Source organism: Prionailurus viverrinus, chromosome D2 (genome assembly GCF_022837055.1).
Source record: "Prionailurus viverrinus isolate Anna chromosome D2, UM_Priviv_1.0, whole genome shotgun sequence".
NCBI classification, from domain to species: domain Eukaryota; kingdom Metazoa; phylum Chordata; class Mammalia; order Carnivora; family Felidae; genus Prionailurus; species Prionailurus viverrinus.
This window is the reverse complement of record NC_062571.1, coordinates 6,555,712-6,583,332: the sequence shown is the minus strand read 5'-3', so window position 1 is coordinate 6,583,332 and position 27,621 is coordinate 6,555,712. Positions and strand designations below refer to the sequence as shown.

General features: G+C 51.5%; 1 protein-coding gene across 11 annotated transcripts in view; it reads left to right on the top strand.

Moving 5' to 3' along the window:
* SGMS1 (sphingomyelin synthase 1) overlaps positions 1 to 27,621 on the top strand; it is a 289,080-nt gene that overhangs the window by 250,360 nt on the left and 11,099 nt on the right. For all 11 annotated transcript variants that reach the window (XM_047824526.1, XM_047824533.1, XM_047824527.1 and 8 more), the window contains one exon: positions 17,119 to 17,236. In XM_047824526.1, coding sequence (XP_047680482.1) covers positions 17,119 to 17,236 — 118 coding nt within the window. The remainder of the gene's footprint in view (positions 1 to 17,118; positions 17,237 to 27,621) is intronic.

The window sequence follows — 27,621 nt, the reverse complement described above, 5'->3', positions numbered from 1 at the left end:
CGCTGGGTGCCGGGTGGCTTTCGTGTCCTAGGCTGTGCACTCAGTACGGACCCCTCGGGCGAGCTGGTTCCCCGGGCCCGCAAAACCCACCTTGCCCCCATCGTCGGCGTCTGGCTTTTCCATTAGTGGAACGTTTTCGTGTTGCATGCGTGGGCGCTGGGAACCGGTTTGGGACTGTGTCCTGCGGACTGCGTTTCATGACCCCCAGTGTGGTTGAGTTCAGTTAAGGAGATCATCTGAAATCAAGACAACCAAGTGCAGACTGAGAGCCTGTGCTGAACTTTTATCCAAGAAATGATGAGTTTTTTTCCTGGTATGTTTTCTTATTAATTCTTATATAAAGATAGCATTTCTTATAAATTCTGTATCTGCCCGTGGAAGCGAACGCAGTTCCCCACCGCGTGCCGGGAAAGAAGGGCCTTTACCCCTTTATAAAGGAAGTTGTTTAAGTGGCCGGTGCCGACTTTGGGGTTGGCCTGGCACTTCCACGGTAAACTGGGTTTGAAATACAAACCGTGGTCTGGGCTGCATTTGATTTGGCGGAAGACTTTCGTTCGCTTGGTTTTAATAGGCTGAGTAAGCAGGAGAGGCTCTAGAAACGTGAGGTGCTGAGAATTTACTTACTGCGTTTTTTTCAGCTGCCAGACCTCACATCTGCTTTTGACGTAAAAGCCCATGAGAAGAAAATGCCAGTAGGATTTCTGGGTTTTGTCTGATCTTTGTTATTTTGTTTACCCTGAGTTTGTTTTCTGGTTTTTCGTAAAAATTCGCACATGCAAGTAAATGATTTACTGCCCCAGAATGAAACCTTGCAGATCAGTCAACACCGTGTACAAGTTCGAATCTTTCACTTTTATTTAACTAATTTTTAATTAGTCAATTAATTTTTTTTAGGACCGTGCCTTTTCGATACTGTGCTCTTGTTCTGGGACGTGTCCCAACCATAGGGCTCATTTCTGCAAAGTGTGTTGCTATTTACATTCCTCTGGGCTGGGACTTGTCACACCTGTTTTTCTTGAAGCTTTCTGATTCTATGTTTTCCTGGTACTTCCTGCCACTGCTGCGGTCCCTTGTGTATTTAACTTTCTCAGCAGCTGCGGATCTGTGGGTGCCGGCCCCCCACCGAGCCCCCACTGAGCCCCCACATGCTGGGTGTTGTGGGGGAGTCTCTAAGTCTCCAGAGCTTTGTTTTCCTCACGGATAAATTAAGGGCCTCCTAGTCTAGAGAGTTTCTGTTATCCTGCAACTGTGTTTTATTCGTTTCTAACATGGTTCCTTTTTTTTTTTTTTTTTAAGTCTGTTTATTTTCGAGAGGGAGAGCACGTGGGGAGGGAATGGAGAGAGACAGAGAGACAACCACAAGGAGGCTGCCCCCCCTTAGTGCAGAGCCCGGCGCGGGGCTCGAGCTCATCAACTGCCGGTTCGCGACCTGAGCCGAAGTTGGACGCTTCACCGACTGACCACCCTCTCCCCCCCCCCCCCCCCCCACTGGGCACCCCTGTTTCTGACATTATTGAATGGGCCAGTTATGTTTAAACACTGTTAGCCGCAGAGCATTTTTTGTCCGGAACACATCCAAGTAAAGATTCTCTGAAGTCTTCTCTCAAGATTCCATGTGGGCAGCTGAGGGAGGCCGGCTGTTGTCGTGACAGTCCAGCCCCTGTCCTGCTCTCCGTGTCCTTCCTCGGGAGGCCTCTCCTGAGCGTGTGTGGCACAGCGGGTGTGTAAGAGGCAGGAAGAGCGATGGGGCGGGTGGGAATGAACCAGCTCCCTTCCCCTGGCCCGCAGGAGGAAGAGGAAAATGTTCTGTAGAGTCAGAGAGACCCCTTGTTTCCGGTGTGTGGCTCTTGTGGGGCAGCGGTTTTATTTATCCAGTGTGTTAGGGAAGCGGATCCTTCTGGTTCTGGAACATTCTGTGTAACAGAGCTAACTTGTCACTGTGTTTGTGCTCGACTCTCCTGATTCTTGCCCGCCGTTCCCAATGTGCAAGGGGTTTGCCGCCTAAGAGCACATTTTACACAGCTCCCAGGAGTGAGGCCCGTTCAGCCAGTCATTCCCACAGGGTGTTTGACTTTCAGAGTGTCGAAGCCCTTCCGGGCGTCTGGGGGGCTCAGTCACTGGGCATCCGACTTCAGCTCAGGTCATGAACTCACAATTCGTGGGTTCGAGCCCCACATCGGGCTCTGTGCTGACAGCTCAGAGCCTGGAGCCTGCTTCGGATTCTGTGTCTCTCCATCTCTCGGCCCCTCCCCTGCTCATGCTCTATCTATCTATCAAAAACAAATAAACATTAAAAAAAAAAAAGGTACTTAAAAAGAAGTAAAAGTAATTAGGACACATGAGAGCTGGTCTCAACAGGGGGTGCTCTCTTTGTGAAAATGCATCAAGCTATAGTTATAACTTGAGCACTTTGCTTTATCTATTTATGCTATACTTCAACAAAAAAGTTTATATTTAGAAACCAAAATACTGGCGTGCCTGGGTGGCTCAGTTGGTTAAGCATTGACTTCAGCTCAGGTCACGAACTCACAGTTCGTGGGTTCGAGCCCCGCTTCGGGCTCTGTGCTGACAGCTCAGAGCCTGGAGCCTGCTTTGGAATTTGTGTTTCCCTTTCTCTCTGCCCTCCCCCACTCGCGGTCTCTCTCTCTCTCTCTCTCTCTCTCTCTCTCTCTCTCGGCCTGTTCCTTCCTGCTTCTGTATCTTCCACTCCTCAGGGAAGGATCAGAGGCTGAAGCCATGGAGGATGATTGATTCACTGAGAGGTAACATCACTAAAATTTGGGCCACACCCCGCGATCACAAGCCCATCGGCAGGACGCGTGAGGTGCAAACCTTGACACGATATTGACACTGAGACGCGTGCTGCCCTTCTGTCGCCTGTGGGTGTCCTTTACTGTTAAACAGAAGTTGTAGTTTTTTACTTAAAATATTTTTTTGCCTCCTTAACACGTCCCCCTCAGGTTTGTATGTACGTGTGTTTGTATAGACGTATATTGATGTGGGATTTCCGTGACATCACTAAGCGGAAGATAATAGTGCCCGTCCTTCGAAACTTTTTCTCCTTTTTTTTTTCTTTGCTTATTTACTATTTATTTATTTATTAATTTACATCCAAGTTAGTTAGCATACAGTGCAACAGTGATTTCAGGAGTAGATTCCTTAGTGCCCCTTACCCATTTAGCCCATCCCCCCTCCCACAACCCCTCCAGTAACCCTCAGTTTGTTCTCCATATTTATGAGTCTCTTCTGTTTTGTCCCCCTCCCTGTTTTTATATTATTTTTGCTTCCCTTCCCTTGTGTTCATCTGTTTAGTATCTTAAATTCTTCATATGAGTGAAGTCATATATTTGTCTTTCTCTGACTAATTTCACTTGGCATAATACCCTCCAGTTCCATCTACGTAGTTGCAAATGGCAAGATTTCATTCTTTTTGATTACCGAGTAATACTCCATTTGTGTGTGTGTGTGTGTGTGTGTGTGTGTGTGTGTGTGTGTGTATATACACATACATACATACATACATACCACATTTTCTGTATCCATTCATCCGTTGATGGACATTTGGGCTCTTTCCATACTTTGCCTGTTGTCAATAGTGCTGCTATAAACATGGGGCGCATGTGTCCCTTCAAAATAGCACACCTGTGTCCCTTGGATAAATGCCTAGTAGTGCAATTGCTGGGTTGTAGGGTAGCTCTATTTTCAATTTTTTGAGGAACCTCCACACTGTTTTCCAGAGTGGCTGCACCAGCTTGCACTCCCACTAGCAGTGCAAAAGGGTTCCTCTTTCTCCACATCCTGGCCAACGTTCGTTGTTGCCTGAGTTGTTAATCTTAGCTATTCTGACAGGTTTGGGGCAGTATCTCATTGTGGTTTTGATTTGTATTTCCCTGACGATGAGTGATGTTGAGCATTTTTTCATGTGCCGGTTGGCCACCTGGATATCTTCTTTGGAGAAGTGTCTACTCATGTCTTTTGTCCATGTCTTCACTGGATTATTTGTTTTTAGGGTGTTGAGTTTGGTAAGTTCTTTATAGATTTTGGATACTAACCCTGTATCTGATCGGTCATTTGCAAATATCTTCTCCCATTCCATCGGTTGCCTTTTGGTTTTACTGATGGTTTCCTTTGCCGTGCAGAAGCTTTTTATTTTGATGAGGTCCCAATAGTTGATTTTTGCTTTTGTTTCCCTTGCCTACGGAGACCTGTTGAGTAAGAAGTTGCTGGGGCCAAGATCAAAGAGGTTTTTGCCTGCTTTCTCCTTAAGGATGTTGATGGCTTCCTGTCTTACATTGAGGTCTTTCATCCATTTTGAGTTTATTTTTGTGTCTGGTGTAAGAAAGTGGTCCGGGTTCATTTTTCTGCATGTCGCTGTCCAGTTTTCCCAGCACCACTTGCTGAAGAGATGGTCTTTATTCCATTGGGTATTCTTTCCTGCTTTGTCGAAGGTTAGTTGGCCATACGTTTGTGGGTCCATTGCTGGGTTCTGTATTCCGTTCCATTGATCTGAGTGTCTTGTTTTTGTGCCATGGAACTTTTTCGTCTTTAAAATCGTGCATAATGTCGTCTCCCATTTAGAATTGGACTTTGAAGCCATTGACTAGGAAAAGCTCCCTGGAAATCTCTGCATTTGTGTCAGACTTGCCTGCAACAGGTACCCCTTGTTTTAAGAAAGCAGGACAGAGAACACGTCACCCCTGACAGATGCGGTAAGGGTTCCTCACGCGTGGCTGAATCCCAGCTAACACGGTGGTGCCCGTGTGTGATACGTGTAGCTGAGCCCCCGGGACCTTGTGAGCCCCCGACAGAGCAGAAGGTCAAGGAGCAGGATGGTAGACTTTCCCAGTCAGTCAAGGGTCTCCCAACCCCCAGAGAAATGCTTGTGGCTTAGAGCGGCATCCTCAGGTGCCACAAACTCAACTTGTCCCAAGCCAAGTCACCATCTTTTTCTTCCGGTCCTCCGCGTGCGTGGGCAGTGGCATTGTCTAGAAGCCTACGGCATGTCGTGGGTTTGCCTAGAAGCCTGTAGCGTGTCGACTTGCGTCACACAGACAGCCACTGCATTCTGGCGAGTCTGACTTCAGGTTCTGTACGTCTTTCTGTTGCTGCCTAGTGATGTGTGGTGGGTCCTCAGAGGGAGGCCTGGTCCCTCAGCATGCAGTTCGGGGTCCTTCAGGGTCTGGCCCCAGTCTGTCCTTGCTCATCTCTGACTACCCCGCTCCAGTTTCCTGGGAACGCTCCATGCCCCCGTCCCAGTGCTTTCTCCTCGTTGCGGGTGGTCTCCCTCGCTGCCGGGTTTTAAGTCCCTGAGGGAGAGGCCTCGGTCCCACTTGTCACTCATCTTTAGGCCCTGCTGCCGGGTACGGAGAGTGACACACAGAAAGTGCTCGTTCAAAGTTCATTTGTTCCTTCAGCTTGTCTTTACTGGGCAGCCTGTTAGGTGCCAGGCACTGTCACAGACCCTGAGGCTGCAGCAGAGGCCCTGGTGTCCTCGCGGAGCTTGTATTGTGGCCAGCGGGAAGCAGGCAGTGAGCAAATGAGTACGTGATTCCAGGTGGCGTTGAGGGAAATGGAGGAAAATAAAGAAAGCACTGTAACGGGTTAGCAAGGGGATGACGATTTAGATACGGTGATTAGAAAAGTCGGTTTAGGGGCTCCTGGGGGCTCAGTCAGTTGAGCGTCCGACTTCGGCCCAGGTCACGATCTCGTGGTTCGGGAGCCCCGCGTCGGGCTCTGTGCTGACAGCTCAGAGCCTGGAGCCTGCTTGGGATTCTGTGTCTCCCTCTCTCTCTGCCCCTCCCCTGCTCACGCTCACCCACTCTCTCTCTCTGTCTCTCTAAAATAAATAAAATAGTGAAAAAAAAGAAAAGTCGGTTGAGCAGACACCTGAACCCAAGTGAGGGGAGCACCCTGCGGTGTTGGAGGCAGGAGCCGTGCACACAGGAGACGCAACAGGTGCAGCGGCCCCCGGGCTCACTGGAGCAGCAGCTCAGGGCGCGTGCGGCCCACTGAGCTGAGAGGAAGCTGCGACTCAGACGGTCAGCAGGGTGTGGACGGCGGGCGAGCGGGGACGTCGTGGGCCACGGATAAACAGGATGCCGTTCTGAGTGTGGTGACAGGTCGTCAGAGGAGAATGACGCGAACGGGTCACGTCATAAAGGAGTCGCTCCGGCCACAGCATAGAGCGGACGCGGGGCCGGTCGGGACGCATCGCAGCAGCCAGATGGACCGTCGCCGTGACTTAGATTCACGTGACATTTGAGTAAGCCTTGTTGCTCTAGAAGCCACGGCTGCGAGTACATGTGGGTTCCCGTATGTTTTATAGCCACGACGCTGGCTTTGGCTGCAGAATCTCTCATATAAGGCTTTCAGATCTGTCTGTGAACCGCTGAATTTTACATAGCATTTAATGAGGAGCTGGAATTCACTGACGAGCTAAGGAGCTCTCACTAAGGAGCTCTCACCACCTTGCTTGAACATACCCAATCACACGTTCATCCCGACAGGTGTTTTCTCCTGTGGCTTCTTTTGGACCAGATACTTGTCTAAAAGGTGCAGTGCAAGCCCGTTGGGGCTGAGGGTGGGGATTGTGTAAGAACGAATTAAGTATCGCAGGATGTATTACTGGCCCCACTGCCGGAGAGAAGATTTGAAGAGAAAAAGGAGCCACCGGAGAGTTGGGTCCTGGAGCGCAGTCGCAAGAGCTCAGTGCTCGAGACAGCCTGGGCCTGCCGTAGAACATTCCGGCATAAAGAGTTAGAAGGTTAGAAGGAGTCACAGAGGGAGACTGCCGCCACTGAGTCTGTCCTTTGACGGTTGGGGCCAAGACAAAAGGCGAGGAGGGAGAGGGTGCCGGCAGAGCCCGCTCAGGACCGTCTCTGGGGCCTCGCTGACCTACGGGAAGAGGCAGGTGCAGTTTTCCCGGCCGGCTTCCCCGGGATGGCACCCAGGGCACCGGGACGGCATTCTGGATGGCGACAGCAGCGTGCGGGCGACGTTCAGACCCCGCGGGAAAGGACTTGTTTTGTATTCTGTCCTTTGATAAGCGCTCTGGCCTCGCGGGCGGCGTTGATCAGGAGGGTCATGTGCCAGCCTGAGGACGCATCCGCAGCCTTCACCTCGTCCCGCGAGTGGGATCTAATCTCCCACCGATGAGCAGCCACTGTATTTTGGTTCGTGTCTTACTGCACAGGCTGGACCCCATGCTAACATTTACCGTCTGTTCTGTCCCCTTCTTGACTGCCCTGTACCCGTGCTGCTCCTCACGGGTAGTTAATTGGATCTGAGCACTTACCTCTTGGCTCTTCCGTAGTCCCCAGGGTCCTTTATGGCCACGGTTACTGTCCACGTCTGGCCGGGTCTTCAGTGGTTGTGGTTAAGCTTTTCAGAACTCTGCGTTCAGAGCGTCTGCGATGAAGCTCGTGTCCCCATGTTCCCAGGCAACAGAGTTCATTTTCCGAGTTCCAGAAGAGCCCTTTCTTGAGGCCATTGCCCGCTGCTGTAGTCGGACCTCACGCTGAGGACCACGAGGCTGGTCTGCTGGGACGTCCAGACATCGTTCTGTCGAGCTGTCGGTCAGGAGGTCCTGCAGACGGTGGCATGCCAGGGCCCAGCACCAGCACGGCCGAGCCACTTGGGGGTTCTCTTCCAGCCGGGCACCGTCAGTTTCTGAAAGCGTGTGTTGTCCAAACTCTCCAGGTATACAGCTCAGAAGGACACACATTCCCCCATGTTGGTGCAGCACTGGAGTTGGGGGGGGGGGGGGGGGACACCTGGCTCATGTAATTGACTGGTCGGCTGTCGTGTTCCTTGTCAGCGGTGAAGCAAGACGAGGGCTCAGGGACCCCCCTTCCCGCCTTCGCCCCCGTCTGCACACAGGCTGCGTCCGGGACGTGAGCCCCCCCCATCTCTTTTCTTCTGCACCTCCCGTCCGTGTGGCCAGCACTCAGGGTCACCCCGTTCAAGTGGCACATTCCAAACCAGCTGAGGTCAAGAATTGGTTTCTACGTGCGTCCTGTCATTTAACCCCGTCAGTCCTTAACATAATTGGTGGCTCCCCTTTCTCAGCGAGGGAAGCCGAGACGCAGGGTTGACTTGCCACAGGTCCCACGGGGAGTGAGTTGGGGCCGGAAGGCTCTGCGGCAGAGAGGCAGTCTAGAAGTTCCCCTGTCCTGTGGAGACACGCTTTCTTAGCTGATGCGGTGGCACGAGATGGCGTGATTAGGACAGACAGACCGAAGACGGATCCCCTGTGTTGAGCGGCAGGGTTGATGTGTCCTCGCCCACCGTGCGGAGACATGTGTGCCTGCCCCCCCCCCCCCCCCCCCACAGCGGTCTTGCTGTGCCACCGTGCTTTCTAGGAAGTGCACTTGGCTCCATGCTGGCCGTGTGCCGCCCTGTCACCTCCCACGTGGGCCCAGCTCACCACCGCTCTGGGAGATCCCCTCGGCCACCAGCTTCAGTCATGCTTTTCCCCCGGAGACCGCCGACCAGGGGCGCTCAACCTTATTCGCTAATGCTCTGTTTCTGGCAAGTTCTCTCCCCTTTGATTGCAGCCCTCCCACCAGCTGGGCTGCAGGACCTGGGCTGAGATCCTGTTTCCTTTCCTTTCCTGGGGACCTTCTCTGTCCCATTATCTTCCCCAGCGATCCTGACCTCCCAGGTTTCCACGGGCCCCTGCTTCAGCTCCTCTGATGGGGACATTCCTTGCAGAGGAGGGGGCCGTCACTCTAGGAGCTGGGTGGTGGACTCAGTCCCGGCTCTGCCCGACTTCTCATTCCCACGGTGGCTGACAGGCGGTCTCCTCATATTTTCTCATGTTTACCGGGTTAGAGCTCAAGACCTAAATGCTAGTCTAAGTCCTAGGAATTCTAGGGAAACTGGATTTACCCTGCAGAGCTCCCTAAATGCTGGAATCACAGCAGTGTAGGTTTTAAGTTAACATAAATGTTGTAAGAGTTTTTTCCACCAAGACTTCGGAGAAAAGGGGAGAGAGCGAAACTAAAAGTACACAGGCACAATAAATGGCCATTTTCATGGGTCGATTTTTATTTATAACGCTAAAGAAAACTAAGTAATGCAGCTTGCCTCTAGGCAGATTAGAAGTGAAACAAAAAGAAAACAGAAGTTACCTGTCGGGTTGCCAAACATAAACAATGGGTTTGTAGCCCTTGGGATATTTTTCTGTGTGTGCTCAGAAATGTGTAATCTGTACATGAGTGGGTGTTTAAGCAGTATTAGGTTCACCTTCTTCCTGTTTTATAGCACACCCAGGCATGCTCTCTCCCAGACCATTACTTACCCATGGTCTGATTTGGAAGTCATCGCATTTGTCCCCCGCCAGCCTGTCGGCACTGTGACAGTGACAGGCATTCAGTTACGCGGCAGATCTTACTTGTGGAAGATCACCTGTCCCTGCAGCCACTTACTGTACTAACCGAGTAGATCTGGTCAGGTTGCAGAATTACCGTAGTGGCATTGTCTCCTTCCTGCGAGATGGGAGTGAGGCGGCAGTGTCTGTCCCAACACTGTCCTGTGGGCTGAGTGAGGTGACCTGTCTGAAGTCCCTGCCTGAGTCCTTGACACCCTCCTGGTTCCCAAGCCTAACCCACCACATCCATCTTAGTAAGTGGCATCCCACCCTTCCTCACCACCTCTGTGGCCGCCCTGGATCTGCCACCATCCTCTCTGGGCTGGGCTGTCACAGGAGCCTTCCCCCCCCGTCTCTCTGTTCCTGGTCTCGCTTCCCCTGATACACTTGTCAGCCTGGCAGCCCATGTGTGTCACCGTGAGAGTAAGCAGGTATACGTCCCTCTTCCCCCAGCTGCGACAGCTTTGAGGTCAGAGTGCTCGTGCCAACCCGGGGGGTCCTCCCAGGTCTCCTGTCCTCGGATGTTCTACTCCACCACCCCTCACCTGTCAGCAGACGCCCGCACACGCTAGCCTCTGTCTGGAATCTCCTGCCACGGACATCCTCCTGGCTAACCCCCATTCACAGGGACGTCTCCTCCGACCCGCGTAGCCCCAGACTGCAGTCTGCCTTCCCCCACACCCTCGCTCAGTTCGACCGCCTCGCTCTCTAGATAAAATGCTCTGTATTTTGCTTATTTGTCTTGCTAGTTGTCCGCCCCTTCCACCGCTAGGCAAACACCCAGGCAGGCTTCCCGTCCGTGCTGTGCAGCACAACATTCCCAGTGCCCAGCATGTGTATTTTTATTACGTGAACAAATACCAAAATCTTAAAAAATTTGAAGTAATCTCCATACCCAACGTGGGGCTCGAACTCAGGACCCCAAGAGCAAGAGTCGCAGGCTCTACCGGCTGTGAGCCAGCCGGGCGTCCCTACGTGAACAAATAAATAATAGCAGCGGCTAACGTTTATTGAATGTTGCCCTATGCTCATCACCGTGCCAAAAATTCAGTGTTAGCCACTGCTGCTGATGTATGTGCTTGTTTCGGTTTTAGAAACCCTCTGAAACCCTCTGTGAAAAGGAGAGTGTGTTACTTTTAAGGTTAATCCATTAGCCCCAGAGCAAACATCAATAATCATTCAGTTCCGCTAGCTGTGACAGAACCAGCCCCTAAGAAGGCGATTCAAGGTGGTAAGTTTTGATGTAGGAAAGATGTGAGTGTACATATACCTATATGCGTCATGTGTATGCATGTAGGTATTTACGTATATGATGCATATATGTTATGTACACGTAAGATCTATGAATTTGGGTATACCATGTATGTGCTTGCATTATGTGTGTGCGTATGGCTATGTGTCATATATATGTGTAACACAAGCACACATGTTTATACACACGTATATACGTGTACACGTGAACATATATCATTTTTGTTAATAGCCTGAAATACCAACAAGAAACGTAACTCCTTCTGTTTTGCACATATAGATCTAGCAGTTTCTGGAAGACACTTGATGTTAATTCTTCACGACTGTTCCAGGCAGATCATATTGATATCGTCTCTCATATCTTGTAGAGTAACATTTTTTTTCTTTACCTTATGTTACAGTCTCTGTTTAACCCAGGAAATGATAACGTATATATTGATATATTGAATGGGGGCAGTTTTATAATATGACCTGTTCTTTGCTAATTCCTTAAGCCAGTGTGGATCGTTTCCTGCTTGTAATCAATTATTGTATTAGAGTGCATATCTTCTACTTGGAGCTTAGGAAAGAAAACCTAAGCCATTGCCTTTTTTTTTTTTCTTTTGCCCTGACCATTTCTTTAGTGAAAAGAACAGCTGGTTGAAACTCCAGAGACCAAGGGCCCATGTGGTTCTCATTGACTGGCTCTGGCCCCAGGCTAGTACTTGAACTTTTTACATCCTAATTTTTCCTTCTGTAAAATGGGACAGTAACCTATGCCAAGCAGGAATGTGGTTAAAATAATTAATACCAAAGATGTAAAATTTCTTTGAGATGGCTCATTAAAAGGGAGAAAGGCATTCCGCATGCACAGACACCTGTCTGGGCGGGGTCTGTGAGCACGTCTGTCTCCTGACTCACAGGCTGTGCCATCCACCCTTGCGGGTGCCCAGGAAATATTAAATGGGTTACAGATCTTCGGGGGGGGGGGGGGGGACATGCACGTTTGCTCTTTGTCCCATGGCATTTACCCTGTCCCTTTTGTGTGTTTCACAAACCTTTCCTTGGCATTTTCTTTCCCAAAGTAGTGAGTTAAGCTCCAGGTTTTCATGGCTGTCCGTCCACCTGGACCAGTCGAGACCCGGGTGAGGGCTGTGAAGACACGGGACGGCGGGGGGGGGGCGGCTCGGTCCCGGGCTGCGGGGATCTGCGTGGATGCAGCCATCCTAGCAGGTGTTGTGAATGTTACTGCACGTGCCGGAAGGTGCAGAGTGAGTGTCGGAGGCGAGTTAGTTCTGGCTGATACATGGACGAGTTTAAAGGACAGTCGTTTACGGAAGGAGGCGGGAAGGGCCTGTCAGAGGCAATAAAGAAGCGATGTTCTGAGGCACAGAGCCGCATGGTCTGGCCAGTGTCGCAGGTACCACCGTGAGCCTCGCTGGGACTAAAAGAGAGGCCCAGCCGTGTTTAAGAGCTTCCCCTGGTAGAAGGGACAAGCCCCTCTGTTGCTAATGCTGGTGTCAGCGTCACGTGAAATATACCATAAAATAGAAGCAAAGTTCAAGAGTGGTGCAGAGGATGAAGTGGCTCTGTCCATTTGGGGACATCTGGAAGGCTTCGGGCAGAGGTGGCATTTGGGGTAGGTGGCTGGGATTATTGCAGACGGGATAATGGCAGAGGCCAAGGAGAGAGATTCAGGGCAGATGCAAGAAGCTAGGGTTTTAGAGAATAGTGGGCAGCTTCTTTTGCCCCGGGGAGTGGGCTTTGTGTCTGCCAGGTAAGGCAGCTGTGGGGTCTGGTGGAGGGGACTTTGAACTTGAGTAGGCAGTGGTGAGGGGCTGACATTATCCAGGGAACCCAAGGGCTGGTGGCAAGGAAGTAAAGGGAGGAGAACATTTAAAACCTGTTGGAGTTTGGAGGGGCACCTGGGTGGCTCAGTCGGTTAAGTGTCCGACTTCAGCTCTGGTCTCGTGGATCGGGGGTTCGAGCCCCACATTGGGCTTTGTGCCGACAGCATGGAACCTGCTTCTGATCCTGTCCCCCGTCTCTCTCTGCTGTTCCCCTGCTCGTGAGTGTGTGTGTGCACTCCCTCTCTCAAAAAAAACAAAACAGAAAAAACCCACTTTGGAGTAAATGTCCACAGAGCATGGGAATGGGGCGGGGGTGGTGAAGAAATTAAAACACAAGGATGGGATAGAGCGTACCAGGGAACTTCTCCAGAGTCTCCTGCGAGAGGACGGAGTGACAGGCAGCATCCTGGGAACCGAGCGGATGGAATGGCGGGCACCAGAGGTCCTACCTGAGGCAGGAGGGACTTTGCACAGTAGATTCCAAGGGCGCCAGTGGCAGCGGACTGGGGTTGAATCCGGACGACAGCAGCTGGAACGGCGGGACGTGAGGTTGGACAGAGGCGGGCCCGGCTGTCCCGGGCCTCCTGGGCTTGGTAAGGGCTTCGGATCGAACTGTAAACGCATTTGGCAACCACTGAAGGGGGTCAGAGGCTGTGTTCTGTTTATCTGTTTCCAAAAAAATGATCCTGGCTCGTCCGTGTGGAAGGGATTTTAGGGAAGCACGGGTGGAGTTAGGGACAACAGGTGCCAGGTCATTGTGTGGGAGTGCAGGCGAGACAGAACACCGAGGCGTGGCTGCCGTTCCAGACCCGCAGATCGAACCCCAGCGGGTAAGCAGACGTGGCCGTGCACGGTGGTAGACGCCTTTAGTGCTGGAGATCTAGATGGATCTGGTCCCGGACTGTGATAACTAGTGTGCCTACTAAATTACCATCAGAACTCTTATTTTTTAGAGTTCCGGTCGATAGGAAATAGGACGTAAAACCCTAACTTACTGAAAAATCTGAGTTAAGTAGATTTTTAAACGTGATTTAAATGTGTTAGGATGTCACCTCATCTGTAGGTGCACAGAGTGTGTGCTCCAGGTAAAATTGGGGTTCCTTACACAATTTGACACCCATTTCCCGAGTCTTTTTGCGTCGTGTGATATATTTGTACTTCGGCTTAAACTCAGAGCCTCAGTTTCCCCATCTGTGAACTAAGGATCGTATTGCGTTGCAGGTTGCCTTCAGAGCTAAATGGCACAGAGCCTGGCATATGGGAGAAATCTGGCAAAATCCTGGTTACTGTTCGTAACAGCCTGGAAAGACACCTCAGTAGCATTTCTCTGATTCGTGAGGAGGAGGCGAGGTGTCCTTTTGCTGGTGAGGAAGTAATTTTCAAGGAAATTAGTTGCGGTGGCCCAAGTCACCAGGTGTACTTTTGTTAGAGGCCGAGCACCCGTGTGATGCCCTCAGAGCGCCGGGTCTGCGTGGCGGACCCACGACTGCGCCACAGACGACGGGTCTCCCTGTCCTGTCCCTGTCACGTGCTTCTCTTGTTTCTCGCTTCTTGGATTGTTGTCCACTGCCGTGTTTCAGGGCCCGTTGGTTCTAAGGGCCAGAAGCTTCCATAAAGAGCAGGCAGACCAGGTCTGGGCTCTGAAAGCATTTGTACGTTTTCTGGCTGTGGATTAGTTGAAAGAGGCAGCTTGTGGGAAACAAAAGGACTCTCCAGTGTTTTACTATTACACTGTAGTGTGTTGACTTCTTTCAGCCTTTTTTCCTGTAGAACTTTACAGACCGTTGTGCCAGGTGCCAAAACCCACCTAACTTTGGTAGTATTTGTTCAGGTTCTGAGTACTTTTTTCCTTTCTAAATTAGGGATGTTGGAAAGTTCACAGTCACCTGTTCTAGACATGACATCTCCTCTAACAAGTCTTTAATAATTAGCTGTAAAATAGTAATTAGTGCTTTCATTCTTGTACCCTTATAATCACATTTCACCAACGTGGGTTGTTTTTGGTTTTTTTCTCTCTCTCTCTCAGGAAAAGTTGTAAGGGCCTATTAGTCAAGTAGTCCACAGACAAACAGAGAGTCACGGCCAAAGACAAGTACCTGAGGAGGTCATGGTCAGGGCACAGTGTGAGCGGACGGGGACCAGGCTTCTCTCCGGCGGGAAAGGAGAGATGACCCCATGCGAGAAGAACACCTCTGTGGTGTCGACAGTTAGCGGTGTCTTGTTCTTGGCATTTGCCGGATTTCTCGTAATATCTCATTTACACTTTCTCTGTGGCTTTTTTGTTGCCTCGTTCCATTTTTAACTGCTGTAAACCTTTTCAAAAAACACATCTCGAACTTTTGAACCTCTAAGTAAGTAAAACATTCTAACGTGTGAAATTTTTGATGAAGGAATCAGTGCCTTAAGTACGTACATTTCTTTGAAACACTTTTATGATCTACTTTTTTAAGTTTGTGGGGGGAGATCCTAGCTTAACTTTATATGTTGAAGATACTCTAAGATTAGTTTTTAAAAGATTAAGTGATTCTCACAGCCACTTTCAACTCGTGGCCTTGTCAGTACTGATGAAGTCACGTGATAAATTCATTTGATTGTTTTCACTTCAAGTCAAAGAGTAAATGTGACTGAATCTTCGATGGTTGTTACTTTTAATTTTTTTTTTAAAGTTTACTTATTATTTTATTTATTTTTATTTACTTATTTATTTTTTTTTTGAGAGAGAGAGAGAGAGAGCACAAGTGGGGACGGACAGAGAGAGAGAGAGAGGGAGAGAGAGAATCCCAAGCAGGCTCCGTGCTCCGTGTGGAGCCTGACGCGGGGCTCGATCAGATGACTGTGAGACCTTGACCTGAGCCTAAATCAAGAGTCCACCACCCAAGCTCCCCTTACTTTAATTTTTTTTTTTTAATTTTAATTGTAGTCCTTACCCAGATTAACTGGTAGCAGTCACTTTGTTTTTCTACCCCTAGAGAGAGAAACAGATCTGAATAAACAGTTTTGTGTCTTAGGTCTTTCTTGTGTACGTCAAGTGAAATTGCAAATAATTCTGGTTGGTTCGGGCTGGGTGGTGAGAGAGGGCATTTCCTTCTGAAGTAAGATAATCTTTATAATTCACTTTGGTGTTTCGAGTGTTCTCGGTCAGACATTCATGGGGTACATATTGTCCTCTGCTATTGTCCTTCTCTGTATTGTTTAATTGTATCGTGCCTTTTGTCGTACCGGGAGGCACATACCTTTACGAGACAGCTCTGTGCTGGGTAAATTCTTGCACCTGGAGGTGGCGTGAACAGCTTCGCTAAGAGAAAGTAACACCACCTCTGTGGTGAGCAATTCTGACCCAGTTTCTGAAATGTGGGTGAGGGGGTAGAACACCCAGACTCCATCCATACGTCGTAAGTAACATACACCAACAGGTGCAGTTAGGAATGAAATGCCAGTGCAGTTGCGTGGGTTATTTTGTTCTTCTTTCTTACTCCCACAGCTGGCCCGTTACTGAACCTGTTACTTTTGTTCCTCTCGTTACCACCAAAAATACGGGTGGCACCAAGTTCTCTTTCTAGTCCCCACTGCAGTAGGGATGTCCATCCTGCCTAAGAATCGAGCAACACTGTAGACTGTAGAGTGACTGAACGCCCAGGGTCCGAAAGGAAAGCCTGGCCCCTGTGTCTCAGACTTTTTTGTGTGTTTAACTCCGGCCGATCCAGGCCAAGGAAACCCTTGAACTGCTCATGGCGGAGGGAGGAGCCCCCAGGACCGGGATCGTGGCCTGTGGAAGAACAGGCTAGACGTAGGAAGGGAGGGACCGTTTTTGTCCAAGGATTCCCTGAAGTCAGTACAACTTAATCTAACTGAAGGTGACCCGTGTGGACCGCCAACTCCGTACCCCGTGCATGTGTGTGGGTCAGGTAATTCGTTAGAAAGGCTCATCAAGGTGAAGGACGAAGAGCCTCTGTGTCTCTTTCCTGCTTGTTTGGTTATCCCATTCATGTAACCGTCGTGCGTGTGTGACGGGGGGCTTTCCATACGGGATTTCTGATGCCATTACCCCAGGTTTACGGGTACACAGAGCGCGAGTCAGAGATGTCTGTGGCCTGTCCCATGGCCACGTGGTTAGGAAACGGAGAGGGGCGGCGGGCTCACATGCTGGCCCTCAGGCTCTTTGCCTTGATGTCATGTTTTCTCAGAGATCAGCTCGGAGAATCCCTTTCTGGGACGTACAAGCAAAATTGTTCAGTGTCCTTGACCCATTCCTGGTCAGAAAAATTTTGAATTTGCACTTTAGTGCCATTGTGCTTTTCTGAGCATTTTCCTTCTATGACAAAAGAGACTGCACGCGTTTAAGCACAGACACTAAGGCAGCTGCGATGAGGTGGGGCGGGGGGTGGGGGGCCTTACCCGTCAAGCGAAGGTCAGCTCAGGTTTAAGGCCTCGGGAAGCCTAATCAGTAGCAACAGCGAGCACTTGAGACTCTCTGGGCCAGTTAATAGTAAAACCAAAAACCACAACATCGTTCTCAGAATCCTCGCCGCAATCTATTGGCTTTGATGAGAACGTTCTTATTCTAGGCTCTCAAGGAACTTTGGGTTGGTTGGATCGGTCGGGTCACGGAGAACTGAAATGCACCTGCAGAATTTCCTGACTGAGTGCCCTGTTTTTCCCTTTCTCCAGGTCTATCATTAGCAGAAGATTTTTCTGCATAGTCGGCACGCTGTACCTCTACCGCTGTATCACAATGTATGTAACCACACTCCCGGTGCCCGGTATGCATTTCAACTGCTCTCCGAAGGTAATCTTTGCTCACTGTGATTTTCCCTGTGTTTTCTGTCTGTCCTCCGGCCCAGGGGTCCTTTGACTAAGGCCGAAGGTGGAAGTTTCTTCAGAGTGTAGTCAAGGCCCCCCCCGCCCGTGTCCGGGAAGGTTACTGAGCAGTGTGGCCCGGCGCCCGCCCCCTCCCCCCTTCCCTGCATCTCCAGGCCCCGCCATGCGCCCCAGCTGGGAGCATATGTGGTCTGGTGAGTGCGCTGGAGGCGGTTAAGCGGCGTGTGTGGGTGTAGCTCTTTGCTTTTCCTGCCAAACTTTTAAAATATCATTCGCTCCCTTGACACAGATCCAAGAGCTCGTATATGCTTTTTTCCCCTCTCTTGGGTGGAAGGTTCGGCCTCCAGTGATATTTTTTCCTTCTTTCTACTAATGCCTGCGGTGGTCATCTCTAACGGCAGAGCAGGAGACGCTGTCCCCCGTGCCCTCCACCCACCCGAACGAGGTCACCGCTCCCCAGAGGCGCGTGTGGCCCTGTCGATCTCTCTGGCGGCACAGAGACCTTTCGCTAACGTAAACCGTTCCTCTTACCGTCTCCGTTTTTCCACCCGGTTCACAAAATAACTTTTACCTTGCAATGCTTCCAACGAGGGCGGTCACTGGAACTTTTGAAATAATTAGCAGAAGACGGAGTTGTAAAAATGTTGGCTTGCAGCAAAGCTCTCAAGCAGTAAGGAGAGGCTGGCGTCCTCGGTGAGGCTGGGAGAAAATACAGGGTGCTCCGATGTGTTTGGAATGATTCTTTTTGCATCGCGCTGATGTTGGTAAAACACCCATGTCCTTTCAGCTCCCTCCCCTTCTATAAAGTTTCTTCTTTCCAGAAGAGAGAGTCTCTCTACTGGAACCATGAAAGAGAGCTGCAAAACGTATTGGATTTTCGAAGCGGAGTCTTTATCATTTGAAGGTTTGGACCCCGCTAAGTTACGTGCTTACTTACCGGTCTCCCTTCTAAGACTCAGGCGTGTGCTCAGGAGGGTGGCTGGTCCCCTGCTTCTCTCTTCCTCTGGTTCACTTCAGACTCCTCACCCTGGAGAAGCCGCCACAAAGAACAAGTGGTCCCAGCTTCCGCTCGTCCCTCACGGCAGCCCCACCGCCCTCCCCCTTCCACCTCGTCCCCTCTTCCTCCCAGGAAGCCAGCCTCCCTTCTGCGGCCTCTGAAAACTGAGTGCCTGCCTGGGGCTGCCGGGCTGTAGGAAATATGTTCTCCGCGAGGCTCCAGTGATGCACGTGGACTCCGGGTGGGAGGCTGGCGATCAGCCGTGTGCTCTCAGTAGTAGGCTGACGGTTGAGATGTATGTGCCTAAGTTGAGTTCGGCTTCTTAAAAAAAGTCTGCACGTCGGGAAGCGTCTCTAGCGGGGAGTGGGGTGCGCTCGTTTAGGTAGATGGGCAGTCTGGCCGGGCCCACGGACTGGATCGGCCGTGAAGGACTGTGCCATGCGGCCATCTCCCCTGCCCTGGCTCCCGCTCCGTTTCTCCTTATGGCCTCTCTCTGCCATCGCGCCCAGGCCGGCCGGCCCACGCCTGGGGCCCATTGGCACTCACGGCCTGCCTGAGTCATCGGCAAATCCAGCCAAGGTCCTGAGGCTATAAAGAGTTGTGGCTTTTCTTGGTAAAAACAAGAGGTCACAGCAGGAACTGTGCCAAAAAACAAAACCTCAGACGTGCCTCTGGTTTATGGTGTTGCCAGAAATCCCGAGCGGGGCCGTCCCTCGTGATGGTCATTTGGAAATTGGGAGTTTTTAAATAAAAGAACGTGGGAGGGGATGAGACGTGAGTACAGCTTAGCCAAAAAAGTGAGCACAATTAGTTACAATGTGTTAAATCTAATTCCTTCTTTTGTAGAGCAGGCTCGTAGAAGAAAGGATTCAGAAAATAATTTTTATTCTAAAACCGTTCATACGCATCTCCCAGGGCAGAGAACCTCATGTGTGGAAGCTGTACGTGCCCAACCCCCCAGACGCCGTGATTATCAAGAGTGGCTACGTTAGCTTCATCTCATTTTATTTTGACGTATTTAAAAAATTAAAAGTATATGTGTATTTTTTAAATGTTTTTTATTTAGTTTTGAGAGAGAGAGAGAGAGAGAGAGAGGGGCAAAGCTCGAGTGGGGGAGGGGCAGAGAGAGAGAGAGAGAGGGAGACAGAGAATCGGAAGCGGGCTCCAGGCTCCAAGCCGTCAGTGCAGAGCTGGACGTGGGGCTCGAACTTGGGAACGGCGAGATCATGACCTGAGCTGAAGTCGGACGCTTAACCGACTGAGCCACCCAGGCACCCCTTGAGGTATTTTAAAACAGACCCCAGGTAATGCCATTTCATGGCTATCTACTTTAGTATGCATCTGAAATTTTTGGACATTTTATTGATAACTTTCATGCTGTTGGTGTAGTCAACACGATCAACTGTCATTCCTCGGTATCGGCAGTTCCCAGTTCGTAGACCATGTTGGTTGCCTTAAAAATGCCTTTAAAAACATCAGTTTGGGGGTGCCTGGGTGGCTCAGTTGGTTAAGCGGCCGACTTCGGCTCAGGTCATGATCTCGTGGTCCGTGGGTTCGAGCCCTGGGTCGGGCTCTGTGCTGACTGCTCAGAGCCTGGAGCCTGTTTCAGATTCTGCGTCTCCCTCTCTCTGACCCTCCCTCGTTCATGCTCTGTCTCTCTCTGTCTCAAAAATAAATAAATGTTAAAAAAAAAATTAAAAAAAAAACCATCAGTTTGTACAAGTTACAGGAGCCAACATCCTTACATTTAGTTGATCTGTCTCTTAAGTCTCCAATTCTAGGGCAGTACTCTCTTTCTCCCTTTTTCTTGTTTTAAGCCCATTAGTAACCCATGGAGATCAGACAGGCTATTCCGTGGGGTATCCCACGTTCTGGATTTATCTAGTTTTTCCTTTGTAGTGTCGATTAGCCTTTTTCTCTCCTCCATTTTTTTCTCTAAATAGAAAGTTGGCTCTGGAGACTTGATTCCAGTTCAGTTGTGACTCCGTTGGCAGGAACGGTCCCCAGGAACAAGGGAATGGTTTCTGATGCTGGACAGAAGAGTCGGGGAGGCCACGGAGGCCGGGGCTGCCCCTGGCATGGCGGGCCAAGCTCGAGAAATCGAGTGACTAGTTGAGGACTAGAACGGTGTCAGAAGGGGGAGAAGGGGGTGCTAGAGGGGGACCCTGGACATCAGCTTTGCTGCTTCAGAGCCCTGCCCACGGCTAATCAGCCAGGATTGAAAGGAGCCTCAGGAAGTCACCCTGCCCTCCGTAGCCTCGCCTCCAGAACAGCCTCCCCCTGACCCGTTGCACAGAGAGGGGGCTTCTCACCCCATAAAAGGACAAACCAACCGAGTAACAAGTAGCGGGAAGAACTGAGGTCAGAGTCAGGACGGTCTCACACTGCTGCTTCCCAGCCAGGGCAGTTGCGTTGACCTTCTCAGTTCCCCAGTCTCCTTAGTGGCCGCACAGCACTAGTGACACTTTCTGGGCCTGTCTGAAGGAGCTCGAGGGAGACGGCAGCACGTAGGGCTCAGTCGGCGGAAAACACCAAAGGCAGGGTATGCTTCAGCCCTACGCCCTGTCCTGTCCGGCGGACGTTCGCGTCACGGGCCGGCCTGCGTCGCACGCCTCCAGGGGCCAGCGAGCGAGGAGTGAGCGTGGGGGACAGAGGTGCCTGTGTGGACAGCCCTCGGCCCCCTGGTGCAAGCCCGCGCCCACGTGGTCCCTGTGCAGAGCGCCGCAGCGGCTGGTGCTTGGCCGTCCCCCGGAGGGAGGACAGGAGGGCGCAGGTCGTACCCCTGGGCAAAAACCCGACGTGGGGAATGAGGGTTTCACAGGCCCCTTGGGTCTTCCCACTGGGATAGTTATGCGTGAGGCGCTTGGGAGACCCCTGAGTGGGGCGCCGTCTAGGACGGTTAGCGGTACGGGGTCAAGGTTGGGCCAGCACGGGAGCCGTCACGTTCTGCATGCGGGCACGTGAAGAGGCCCGAGACAGGGCGGGAAGTAGAGCCTCCAGAGGGGAGAGCTCCCCACGTGACCCCTTTCCCAGCCTGTCGGTTGGTGGCCCTCGCACGGTGTCCCGGCGTCGTTCAGCTGCGTGGGACGAGTTGGGCCGTAGAAGACGCTTTGTGTGTGACGTCGTCTGGCGGTTCTGCCGTCATGTTGGGAGTCCTAACGCCGGTGCCCAGGACGCGGGGCTTCCAGGAGGAAGGGCCCGGCAGGCTCGCGGCACTCAGTACGCTCATCTCCTGGCCGTGTGCTCGGCACTCGGCAGGACCGTGACGGGCGTGTGCGGTGACCAGGGCAGGAAGGACAGCGGCCTCTGTCAGTGCTCCCGCCACAGAGCTGAGCCCCCCTGGGGACATGCAGGGGGGAGTCGCGGTGTGCAGGTGCTCGACGAGGAGCTCCCGGGACGCACGTGTCCTGTGGCCTAGCGGGCGCCAGCCGGTCACGCCATCGGCCCCATTACCGTCATCAGAGCTTTTCTGCCAGGAGCCTCCTGCCTCTTGTTCCTGCTGTTTCAGATCCAGTTTTAAAAAAGAAAACGCAACGGCAAATATCTGCGAATACTGTGGTGTCCTTAGCTTTCCGTACGAACGTTGGCTCTGACCGTCAGGGCAGAGGAAGACCCGCCCCGGGCCCCAGGTTCGCGCACAGCCCACGGCTGACGGAGGAGGTACCGTGGGCTGTTTCAGCTCTCTCACCGGTCACCCTGCGAGGGAATCTGTGGCTCAGATCACGCCGAGGTGCATGCTGGGCTCTGCCGTGTGGTCTCCGTGGTAACCTTGGAACGGAGAGGGTCACGGTCACATGGCAGCAAGGGCGCTCGGCTGGCCGGTGCCGTGATCTGACACTGCGTCTTAGTGACGTGGTTCTCCTCAGGTGCGAAGTTGGGTTTTCTTCCCTGCACCCCCCGCCCCCATGCACTTGAACGTGGCCCGCCATTGGACAGGCTGTGTTTGGGTGGCAGCGGGGGTTCACTGTTCTGCAGTCGGGACAGAACGGCCTCCGTGCTCTCTCCTGCCCGCGTCCCAGAATCGAGAAAGGTCCAATCTCCTGCAGCCCGAGGTTGAGACATGGAGGCCCCGCTCCCGCTCTGGGGGGACCTCGTGGCCTCTTCTGGTGCTTTCTCAGGTGGCTGCCCCTTGGCAGGCGGCCCTGCACGCCCACCGATCCCAGGTTGTGACGAGGTCCCGCGGGCCTTGTCGGCCGTGAGAACACGGCCTGCATCCCTTACCAAAGTAGCTTCGTGTCCTGCTGTGGAATCGTGTGGGATTTAATTTGTCAGTGCGCGATTTCACCTCATTTTCTGCTTGCCGCCCTGTTTCTTACCGTCGTCACCGTGACCCCCCCTTTCTGTGTTCATTCTCACTTTTAACTATTTCTCACAGGTAATTTCCAGACCCTTCCCCATCCCAAGGCTCTTCCTCTGTCTGCCTCCAATGTTCTCTTCCTTTTTCAGGGACAAAAAAAAACCAAAAAAAAATAGAAATGCACTGGATTGTTTTCTCTCTTAAAAAGGTTATTTTTTTCCATTTTAAACAAACTACACATTTATTGTAGATACACTAAAAACAATACAGGAAGAGGAAAGTTTTTACAATCACTCAGAGCCCTGTTTACTGTTAATGTTTCCGTATGTTTATTAGTCCTTTATGCATCGTTGTCTTATGTATTTCTCATCTTGCTTTCTGTGCACTTATTCCCATTTCCTTATAGTTTACCCTTGATGTGTGCAGTTTTACGTCATTTTATAAGCCTTAGAGTTTCTGCGTGGTTTTATTTAAGGGACATCCCCAGAGAGCCCCCACATTGTGAGGCAGGGAGATTGTTTCCTGAACAAGCATTTCTAGAGCACCTGTGTGGGGTGAGATTTGAGGATACACAGATCGATACCACAGGGGCCCCCGTGGACACCCAGGTTCCCCTGAGTCACCCGGCAGATCGCCGTCACCTGCCTATGGTGCCCACAGAAGGTAGCATACTCTGCTGGGTGTCGGCCGTCCCGGCCAGGTCTCAAAGGGTGAGGAGTTTACCAGGTGGGGTTGAGCCATGGGGAAGCACAGAGGAGGCCTGGGGAAGGGGGTGACCCTGGGTGTGGGCCCCAGTGGCAAGTGGCCAGGGATGAAGCCGGAGAGGCGCAGTGGGCAGACTTGAGGGGTCTTGTCACCCTTCCGAGGAGCCAGGCTGCAGGGGAAGGCATAGCAGGAGTGAGAGGTGGTCACCTGTGCTCCTTCGAGGGACCCTCCAGCTGTCTGGGAGGGAGGGGGGACAGAGGACTTGCCCAGGTGCCGGATGCCAGGCCCCTGTCCTGAACACCCTGTCATTTGGCACCCCCGGGGGTGTGAGGGAGTTACAGATGGTTCAGAGCTGCCCCCCCCCCCCCCCCCCCCCCCCGCTGCCTCCCAGTTACTGTCAGTCTTTAGTGACGGGGCAGGGAGTCTGGCCACGTCTCAGGTCGTGAGGGAGGCGATGAGGCTGCGTTGCCACTATGGCCTGATTTAGAGGTGAGGTGGAGAGGGAGGGTTGTGTTTGGGGGACCCTGGGAAGGTGACAGGTTTTCCACGTGGCAGCAGCTGTCTAGAGTAAGCAGGTCACCAGACTTAGAGAACTCAGTAGGCACCCCAGGGAGACCCACAGATGGTGGCAGATGGGTCTCCAGGAAGCATTTTCCACTGTGTCAGAGTAGGGGCAGATGGACAAATGGACTTGTGTCCTGAGGGAAGGGCTGCCCGGCCACCGCAGGCCAGGGCATCCCATTGAGAAGCCATACTCCCTGCTGGAGAGGTTCCCGCTGGCCGTGTTTGAGATAATTATAGTATCACAATGAAATAATGACAGTAGTTGATTATAATACATTAGGGCAAAAAAAGCTTTTAAGAATTGAGGGAGAAAAAGGTAAAAGAAATACTAGAAAATCACCATTTGTAACGACTACAGTAGTAATTCAAGCACCATTATTGGTGCTAAGGCCATTAGGTGAAAGGTTGAGGGCATGATACTTAGCTAATTTAGAAAAGAACACAAACTGCTTATTAATCATAAAGGGGCAGAGGTGTGTATTTGGTGGAGAAATCCGGCAGGCACTGCTGTAGCCAAGTGATCAAACCGGTCACGGGACAAATGATGAGAGATGCTTGTCGCTATGGTGTGCAGAGAAGGGCCTGCCATTTCTGTAATATTCCTGCCAATAACATTTCACCCGGACTTGAACATAAACAATCAGATAAACCCAAATTGAGGGACATTCTGTAAAGAAACAAGGCTGGACTCTTCAGAAATATCAGCGCCATAAAAACAAAGACCGAGAAACTAGCAGACTGGGAGAAATTAAGACTGTGACAAGTGTCCTCACTGTGCATTCTCTGATCAGACCCTTGGCTGGGGCATAAGAGCTGTGAAGGGCATTCCAGAGATGTCTTAACTGGGACCATACTGCCTCGTTGTTAAAAGTTAGGAGTGTGACAATGGAGGAACATGTCCTAGCACATTCAGTTTGTCCTCAGCTGGTCCAGGAAAAAGAGGGAGAATGGAGCAAGGGTGGCAGCACATCGATGATGGAGGAGGCTAAGCACAGAGTCTGTGGGTGTTTATCAGACACACGATTCCCAAGGATAGCGGCTCAACTTAGGATTTTCTGATTTTACAGTGATACAGTAAACGCATTTTCCACTTACATTTTTCAACTCACTGTGGGTTTATTAGGAGGCAGTACAGTCGAGGAAGACCTGTACTGTCCTTTAGATTTAGGGATTTTCCTAATAAACATCTGAGGGAATTTGCTTATAAATTTTTGCTTCATGAACAAGTGAGGCTAAAGCATCGCTCAACACTAAAAGCAAATGTACTTTTGTTAAAGGGTGATTAGTGCTTTGCTGAAATACTGGATTTATTTAATGTAACAAATAAGAAAATGGGACATCTGGAGCCAACCTTTTTTTAAGATTTTGTGAAGCTTTGGTAAGTCTCCTTTACTAGAGGTCATAAAAAAAATACAGAAGTTTTTAGGGGGAGAAAGGGAGGCTGGTTGCGCATTTCGTGTTTTATTGATGATAATTAGAGAGACTGTGCCCCCACAAAATAAAAAAGAAAACAACCCGCATAGTATTAGAATGGATGGATACACTTGACAATGGAGAGGTGCAGACAGCCAGATCCTTCAGACCTTAAGGGGGGGAAACGTCTTTTTAGAAGTTGCACGAATGTGTTCTAAGAGGATGCGCAGTGAAATCTCTCCACATCAGTGGAGGTGGACGCGATATTTGTGGGTGAAACGAAGTCTTCCCAGGAATGAAGCAGTTACCACGTGGAGGAGAAGGGTTCAGAAAAGTGCCTTGTGACCACAGACGAGCGTCGGTGAGGCCCACGTGGACAGCCACCCCGATCTGGATTGCTGGGTACCGGGGTGGGGTTCTCCCTGAAGGACATGGTCATTGCCATGCTGCCCAAAGTTTGGATGCACTTTATAACGGAGCAGGCACTTGTAGCAGACCTCCCCTCACCTTGGCTGGGGGGTGCCGCGGGCGAGGAAGTATCATTCTTGCCGTCTTCCAGACTAGAGAACGCTGAGGCCGCATTGGGCAGAGTGTCCGTCCAGAGCCCCCCGGACGCCGGACCCCCACCCGGGGTTTGTGCTCCTGTGCAGGCAGACTCAGAGACATTGGGAGCACTCCTCCGGCACAGCCCAGCCCAGGGCGAGGAAAGTTAAGGACAGGTGGGAAACACCTTGTTAGAGAAGGCGGAAAACGTGCCCTTGGCTTGTGAACGATTTCCATGAGAACAACTTTTATAGAAATGGGGAAGTTTGATTTAAATGGGAAAAAAAAAAAAACACTTATGGAAAGTGGCTCTTTAGCGAGTACTCCTGTGCACCTGCCTGGAAATGACATGCCTAAAGTGGGCTGGATTTCGTGAGAACCGCCACCACAACCTGGAGATGCTCTGGAGCCTTTGTCATCTGGGGGAGGCGTTGGGGACAACAGCAGGCTGTCTGTAGGGACCCAGAGGCAAGCTCGCTTAGGGAGGGGAGAGGTGGGATCTGAGCCCAGACGACTCACTGGGTGAAACAGAGAAACAGCCTCTCTGCTGATTTGCTCATCTGTGAAATGGGCGTCACAGCCTCTGCACCAACCGCCCCACAGGCTGGTGAGGATACGACCGGATCATTAATGGGGAAACTCAGTGGAAAAGTTGGACTCTCCATCCCTACAAAAGCTAATGTTTTCGTACACAAAATCACCCTGTTACCATTCCCTTTTTCCTGCCCGCTCAAGTAGTAGTAAGACGGTGTGAGAAATCGTGCGGGGCAGGAGTACGGAATCACAAGAACCGTTCACCCAACCCGCAGGCACACCACCTCTCCCGCGAAGGACGTTCTCATGACTCCTGCTAGTTCTTACGGACGCGTCATTGGTTGGGAGGGCTGCCCCGCCGGGTGACACGCAGGGAGCGGCGGAGTCTTGCCGTTTCGGGCTCCGTCATCAGGGAGAGAAGCTGAGGGAAGCCGCAGTGTGGAGCGTGTGTTTCTCAGCTGCAGGTGCTCGGGCGTGATAGGCATGCCGCCAGCCCTTCCGTGCCTCGATGCCTGCTTCCCTAGCGGGTGTGCCTGTGGTCTGGGGGCTCAGAGCGGCCTTCTCGGCTTGTTGTAGAGGAGAGTGACGTTTCTGTTTGGTGGGGAGATTGTTCTTCAGCAAATAACAAAAAGTTATTTGACCTGATGGTAGTAGGTAGATTCATTGAATGAATGAATGAATGAATGAATGAATGAGTAATTTGAGAGCTACCTGGCTGCATGGCTTTGCAGTGGGGCATGATCACAGGACGTGACCTCTGAACATCTGGACAGGAGGAGGCTGCTGGAGGAAAAGTTACTCCGCGTGTACCCAGGTCCTGGCTTATGCAAAGCTGGGGGGACCGGCGGTGTGCAGGGGGCCTGCAGTGCCTCGGACAGTGGCAGATGGGGTCCCAGGACTTGGGTCCCCTCCCCAGCTCCAACACTGAGCAGCCGGCAGATGCGACCAGCCGTGCCGATTTTCCAGGGCTTCTGCAGGGCGAAGCCTCCGTGAGGGGCAGGGATTATACTCAGTAGCATTTCCACTCCCATCGCCTTGCAGCCATTCGTCAGGGTTAGACCGGAGCCGTTGGATGACGCAGCATTATTTGGTGAGCTCGGTTCCGGGTGTGCCCTCTCGGGCCAGTAGGGGGTGAGTGTCCCTGCTCTTCAGATGCAGCAAAGGGAAGAGGCAAGTGTGCTAGACCATGTGCGAACCGGGTGATGGTGAACAAATTCTCATCCAAGCGCTCTGGTACTCAGCCCTGAAAACTTGGGGAAGCCTGCTTTCTAATAGCCAGGGGCTCACTGGTTTCTAACTG